General features: G+C 39.3%; 1 protein-coding gene across 5 annotated transcripts in view; it reads left to right on the top strand.

Moving 5' to 3' along the window:
- The window catches only part of SH3KBP1 (SH3 domain containing kinase binding protein 1), a 267401-nt gene extending 260429 nt beyond the window's left edge, over positions 1 to 6972 (top strand). For 4 of the 5 annotated variants that reach the window (XM_023532336.1, XM_023532335.1, XM_011363022.2 and 1 more), the window contains 2 exons: positions 4948 to 5011; positions 5939 to 6332. In XM_023532336.1, the coding sequence (XP_023388104.1) occupies positions 4948 to 5011; positions 5939 to 5980 (106 nt within the window). In that variant the 3' untranslated portion in view covers positions 5981 to 6332. Of the gene's footprint in view, positions 1 to 4947; positions 5012 to 5938 lie in introns of all 5 variants that reach the window. The other variant, XM_011363025.2, reaches the window with a different exon arrangement.
- Positions 6973 to 7213: the final 241 nt, after the last annotated feature.

Raw genomic sequence — 7213 nt, 5'->3', positions numbered from 1 at the left:
ACATCCCAGTTGCCCCAGTCCAAGGCCTGCCTTTTGCAGCCTTTCTCAGCCTGGCCTTCATGCCCAGGGGCAGTGGGTCCCCACCAGTCTCCTACCTTAGCTCTTAGTGTCACTTTTTTCTTCAAGTCTGTGCCAACTCTCTTCATCCCCAAATGTGCTGGTTCTCACCTCTCCGCTTCTGCCCTAGCTGTCCTCCGTCAATTCCCCCATCTTCCTTCCACCTCGTGGACTTGTGTCCTTTTTTACTAGTTCAAGATTTACTGACTTTTCTTTGTACCGCCTTCCCCAACTAACTCTTCAACCTGGACCACTAGAGGCTTTGCCCGCTCTAGTCTTCCTGGAGTAATGCTGTTCGCTTATGACCTACCTCACCTTCTGCTTCTTTCCTAAGCCCTAAGTAGTGCCCACTGAGATAGTGGTGTATAGCGTGTGCTTGAATAAATACAGACATACCTCATTTTATTGTGCTTCACAGCTATTGCTTATTTTACAAATTGAAGGCAAGCCCTCCCACAGCAAAAAGATTAAGACTCGTTTTATTGTGATATTCACATTATTACAGTGGTCTGGAAGCAAACCCACAATACCTCTGAGGTATGCCTTTAAAGTAACAAATCACACTGGTTAATGTCAGGGCACCCAACATGTTGACAACAGTGTTGGGACACTGGCTTGAGTCTAGAGACCATCACTGGTGCTCATCTAAAGTGAGCAAATGCAATATAACTTCTACCTTATTTGTTATGCTGTTTCTGCAGTCCTTGTTTTTGGTTTTCCAATCTAGTTTGTTACAAAGTGTACACATAAAATGGAGTGTTTGATACCCTAAAATGGAATAGATTTTTCAGACCAGAGTTGGGATGATTGCAGTGTCTGTCCTAAATATAGAACCCTGAGTTTGCAAGATGATTAGTTTTGTTTTACTTCATTACTTAAGGTTGGAAAGAAAGTCAGACCATGTGTCCTAACTCATGTATGCTTTTTCCCTGACATGATTACCATATCATTAGTTCAGTTATTTTACTTCTAAGTTTTCAGATATTATTATTTGTAAGATTTTAAGAATCCATGAAAACATACTACTAACCTTTTATTAATTTAAATCTCTGGGAAAATAAAGGAAATATATATGGAATGGTAAAAATACGTACAATGAAAATTATCATGTAAGTACATTTAAAAACCAGTCATTCTATAATAAAGAATAGTCAAGATTGTAGAGAGGCAAGATGACAGAATTTGATCCTGGATACCTGGAGTATAGTCATTGAGCAAGTCAGGCCACCTCTTTAGGCCTCAGTTTCCCTATCTTCTCCTTTTAGGAGATTCTTGGACTGAGGGATCTCGAAGGTCATTTCAGACTTCCTGTTTGATGACTACATATTTTGAGAGGCCAGAGCCTTTCTGTCTCCGACAAATTTTAAGCAATTTGCAAAGAATAAACTCATGGACCTTTAAGCAATAATGCAAAGAAAACATAATGTCCTGTCCACATTTCTCTTTTCTCATGCCTCTTTTTTTTTAAATTAATTAATTAATTTTTTATGGTGGCATTGGTTAACGAAATCCAGTAAGCTTCAACTGTACACTTTAACGGTAAGGCATATATATGTTTACACTGTGTATTCACCCCCCATAGTTAGATTTCTTTCTGTCACCACATATTTGATCCCCTTTACCCCATCTACCTCCCCCACTCCATACCCTCTGGTAACCACTAGTCTGTAGTCCATGTCCATGAGTCTCTGTTTGTTTATCCTGTTCATTTGTTGTTTTTAGGTTTATATCCCACATATAAGTGTTATCATGTGATTTTCAACTTTTTCTGTCTGGCGTATTTCGCTTAGCACAATTATCTCGAGGTCCATCCACGTTGTCGCAAATGGCAGCATTTCATCTCTTTTTATGGCTGAGTAATATTCCATCGTATATATGTACCACAGCTTCTTTAGCCAGTCATCTATCATAGGATACTTTGGTCACTTCCATGTCCTGGCCAGTGTGAATAATGCTGCTATGAACATCGGTGTGCAAATATCTTTTCGGATATGGGTTTTCAAATCTTTGGGGGTAAATATCCAGTAGAGGGATTGCTGGATCATATGGTAGATCAATTCTTAGTTTTTTGAGGAACTTCCATACTGTTTTCCATAGTGGCTGTACCAATTTGCAGTCCCACCAGCAGTATATGAAGGTTCCTTTTTCTCCACATCCTCTCCAACATTTGTTATTACTTGTCTTGTTGATTAGAGCTATTCTAACAGGTGTGAGATGGTATCTCATTGTGGTTTTGATTTGCATTTCCCTAATAGCTAGCGATGCTGAGCATCTTTTCATGTTTGTTGGCCATTTTTACATCTTCTTAGGAGAAGTGTCTGTTCAGGTCCTCTGTCCATTTTTTAATTGGATTTTTTGTTGTTATTGAGTTGTATGAGCTCTTTGTATATTTTGGATATTAGGCCCTTATCGGAGGCGTTCCTTGCAAATATATTTTCCCATTTGGATGGTTGCCTGTTTACCTTGTTGACAGTTTCTTTTGCTGTGCAGAAACTTTTTAGTTTCATGTAGTCCCATTCATTTACTTTTGCTTTTACTCCCCTTGCCTTTGAGGTCAAATTTATAAAATCCTCTTTAAGTCCAAGGTCCATGAGTTTATTTCTTATGTTTTCTTCTATGCAATTTATTGTTTCAGGCCTTATATTCAGTCCTTAATCCATTTTGAGTTAATTTTGGTGTGTGTGTTAGACAACAGTCTAGTTTCATTCTTTTGCAGGTGGCTTTCCAGTTTTCACAGCACCATTTATTGAAGAGGCTTTTCTTTCTCCACTGTATGGTTTTGGCTCTTTTGTCAAAAATTATTTGCCCATATAAACATGGGTTCATTTTAGAGTATAGGAACGCTATGAATTTTTGAACTTCATTTTATATCCAGAGACTTTACTGTATTTGCTTATTGTTTCTAGTAGTGTTCTTGTGGAGTCTTTAGGGTTTTCTATATAGAGAATCATGTCATCTGCAAATAATGACAGTTTGACTTCTTCTTATTTGGATGCTTTTATATCTATATTATGCACTTGCTAGGACCTCCAGTGTTTTATTGAATAACAGTGGCGATAGTGGACAGACTTGTCTTGTTCCTGATCTTAGAGGGAAGGTTTTTAGTTTTTCACCATTAAGTATAATGTTGGCTGAGGGCTCGTCATATATGGCCTTTATTATGTTAAGGTACATTTCTTCTATACCGATTTTGTTAAGTGTTTTGATCGTGAATGGATGCTCTATCTTCTCGAAGGCTTTTTCTACATCTATTGATATGATCATATGATTCTTATTTTTTAACTTGTTTAAAAAATGGACAAACCCAAGGCTAGACTCACTAATTACCGTCTTCTTTTCTCTGGCTGCCCTGATAATACTTTTTCATTGATTTTTGATAATTTTAATATAATGTATCTTGGAGAAGGCTTTTTGGGTTGAGATAATTGGGTGTTCTGTTGACTTCTTGAATTCCAAGCTCCAGCTCATTCCTTAGATTTGGGGAATTCTTGTCAACTATTTGCCCGAAAATGCTTTTCAGTCCCTGCTCCTTTTCCTCGCCTTCGGTAATGCCCATTATTCTTATATTTCCTCTCCTGATGGTATCAGCTAGTTCTTGCATTTCTCTTTCATTATTTTTCATTTTTCAGTTTCTCTCTTCTTCCTTCTGATTTATTTCTAGATTTCTGTCTTCATTATCACTGATCCTTTCCTCCATTTGGTTGACTGTATTTCCCAAGCTTGCTACTTCATTCTTCATCTCCTTTAATGTGTCCTTTATCTCTAGAAGTTCTATTTGGTTCTTTTAAAGGGTTTCAATCTCCTTACTAAAAAAAAAAAAAAAAAAACAACTAATTTTGCTCATCTAATTCTTTTTTCGGTTCCTAGAACTATTGATATGAATTATTTTGGATCTCATTGAATTTTTCCAGAAGTACCATCTTGAATTATCTGTCATTTAAATCACATATCTCTATGTCTTTAAGCTTATTTTCTAGAGATTTTTCTCTTCCTGAGCTGCCTTGTCACCTTGGTTGTTCATGGTGTTTAATGGACTATTTCTCTGCCTGAGCATTAATGGAAGCATAGTCTGCTTTTTTTCCAGGAAGAAGATTTATTATACAAAGGTCTCTCTTTAGCCTGTTGCTAAGAAGGTGTTTTTCCTTTGGTTTTCAGTAGGTGGCATCTAAGCCTCTTGAATCTCTGCTTTGTATAAAGTCTTAATAATGCCATTTTTTTCCTTATGAATGTCAATCGCACTCACTACCCTCAGTCTCAGTCCCTGTCAGTGTTAGCGACAGTTTTGGTAGCATTTGTTCAGATTCCCCTGGGGTTCCACAGTGTTCGGTCTTGGAGGATATGGTGGGGGCCCTCTGGGTTGGGGGATTGGCCTATGGCTCTGCCTCACATTTTACAACTGCAGCTGGTAATAATCAACTGTTGCTTCTCTGTTGTCTCCATTTCTCTGCTTTCTGCCCTGATCCCTGGGCACTGCCGCTGGCCACGTGGAGCTCACAAGGAGGGCTGTTCAGGGAATCCACCGCACTTTCTCCCCTCTCTCTCCTCCTGCAGGGAGCTCTGGCTGTAAGAGGCAGCTTCTTTATTTCTCCCAGTCTACCGCTCGACTCCCGCGGTTCTGACCTGTGGTAGCTCTTAATTGCAGATCCCTTGCTCAGACGTGCTAGTGTGCAGGTTGGGTGTTTTTTTGTTGTTGTTGAGTTTTAAATGTTCAGCTTATCGTTGTTTCAGGGGGAGAAATTTGGGGACATCTCTCACTCTGCCATGTTTCTTATGTCACTTTGCACATTTTCTTTGTAAAAGGGCCAGATGGATTTTGTAGTGATGAGGCTTCATATCTCTTATTGGGAAAGTCTGGGCTTTTGTTCAATTTCATTGCTGTTTGCTTTTCAGACGAGAGATTAAGCAGTTACTGTCTGAGCTGGATGAAGAGAAGAAAATCCGACTGCGACTGCAGGTGGGTCCCTTAGGGTCCTGCTGCCTTATAAGAGACTCAATTGTGGGTGGGGGCAGCATTAAGGCTTTATTTTGAAAATAAATGATTGTTACTTCTCTAAAGATTTAGGCATACTTCCTGTGACAATTTCCTTAGTATTGTATAGGCTCACTTCAAATTCTCTCCTGAGATCCAGAATGTTTTGGGGAAGGGATACAATATACCCCTAATTGGGTTTCTCCTTTGGAATTTATCTGAAACCTCTCCTCTATGGAAAGTTTCCCCCACTCTGGTTTCCAAAGGCCTCATTTTAGTAACTGCCAAAGGACACGGCACAAGGGAGACCCTTTTGCCAACTGTCTTCCATCATGAGGTCATTGGGACTCCAGGGACCACAGCTGTCCACACTTGGCACTTGGTCTTACTTCTTCCTGATGGCCATGTCAGCATTGCCAGAGTATCAGAGCCTTGTCTTTCTCTAGCTTTTGATCCAACTCGGCCATTACCAAATGGTCAAAGGGAGATTTCCATCTTTCATCCAATTGGTGCCCCTGGTGGTGATTAAGATCCATGCTGCTTTAAAAAAGGGTCACTTTGGAGGTGCTGACAGACACCCTCCTGGGCCCAACCACAGCTACCTTCCAGCACTGCCAGGTGGTCTAGCGTGTCAGGACAGCCTGCTCCACTCTCTGGCCAGGAAACGGGAACTATTGTTGTTTTTGACAAATTTTGGATACCGGTAGCCTGAGAATTAAAATATCCACCATTTCGTAGTACATCATGTCTGTGTGCCTGTTCTTTAGGTTTTTAGGTTTTTAGGTGCCTGTTTTGCCTTTGAAATTGTCAGGGTGATTATTTTCTTTCGATCAACCAAGTTGATTATCTTTCAGCTTCTATCAAACCAGCCCATTCATTATGGTTTTGTTGTCTCTTGTTTTTGCTTTATAGATGGAAGTTAATGACATAAAGAAAACTCTTCAATCAAAATGAATACTTGATAAATGAATTGTCGCATTATTCATCCTGAATCTAACTAAGACTCAAATTGTTTGCCCCAGCCAAAATAACCTTGTGCCAAAAGATTAAAGATTTGCCTCAATATGTCCCAGTTTCAAAAGATTAGCACAAAAGTCTTGATAGCACAACACAAATTCCATCCAAGAGGAGATTCCACCCCATGGTATAGTCCTGGGTCTGGCACTAGTTGTGACTTAAACAGAGCAAATTGTGCTAAAGGCTTTTTTATTATGAGATCTCATGCGAAACGAAAACTCAGGCAGTTAAGTCCATAGTGGTACTATTTTGATGATATTTTCCATTAATAAAATGTAATTTCAGATTATTAGTTTACAAGCTTTATAATTTTATGATTTTTTAATCGTGTTTTGTCACTGATTCTCCCAGTATTTGTATTACACATAGTCCGGAGCGAGTGTCCCATTCTTTTGCGGCAGGCGGATAGCTGCCTCGCTTCGTGTCCTCTCTAGGAGTCTATTACATATGCAATTTTAGGTTCAACCCATCCTTACCTTGCCAGCAAACCTCACCACCCTGAGATCAATTTTAGCTTATATATGATGGTATATTTACAAAAAGAGAAAGAGAAAATCTGGTATTTGCAATGATCTGTGCCTTCTTTTTACCACCCTCTTGATTGGAGCTTTTGTGATGCAGCTACAATGAATCAAAAAAAATTTTTTTTAGCCACTTAAAATACACTAGAGGCCACTGTCTTCAAAGCTTCTCTCCCCTAGCCAAAGGTCCTAAGAGGAGACAGCTGTGAAGTTGGGCGTGTTCTCTGGTACCAGCTGCGACTTTTAAGTTCTCCTAGTTTTAGCTTGTTCATGAAACTAGAAATGTCACCCCTGCTTGATTTTTCATCAGCCAAGTTTAACCCCTGCTTCCTGTCCTTTGCACCTTTTGCGTGAACAGAATATGCATTATTAAAGCAAAATTAAATAAAAGTAAAATGCAAATGAAAACAAGGAGTCACAAGTTGTATTATTTCCTGCACTGCGTTATCTGCGTGTGTTATTGTTTAAACTGTACTCACATAATGTCATTTCTCTCGCTCTCTTGTAACTGCTTCCTCAGGTCCAAGAGAATAGGTAAGGGGAAATGGCACAGACTCTTGTTGAAGTGTAGCCTTTGGATCTTTCTGATATTTATGGAATTGCTTTTTCTGTCCCAAGGAAACTAGTATTTGCTTGTTCGCTTTATCTT

Source organism: Pteropus vampyrus, unplaced genomic scaffold, assembly GCF_000151845.1.
Source record: "Pteropus vampyrus isolate Shadow unplaced genomic scaffold, Pvam_2.0 Scaffold81, whole genome shotgun sequence".
Classification (NCBI taxonomy): domain Eukaryota; kingdom Metazoa; phylum Chordata; class Mammalia; order Chiroptera; family Pteropodidae; genus Pteropus; species Pteropus vampyrus.
This window is presented reverse-complemented; position numbering and strand designations above follow the sequence as displayed.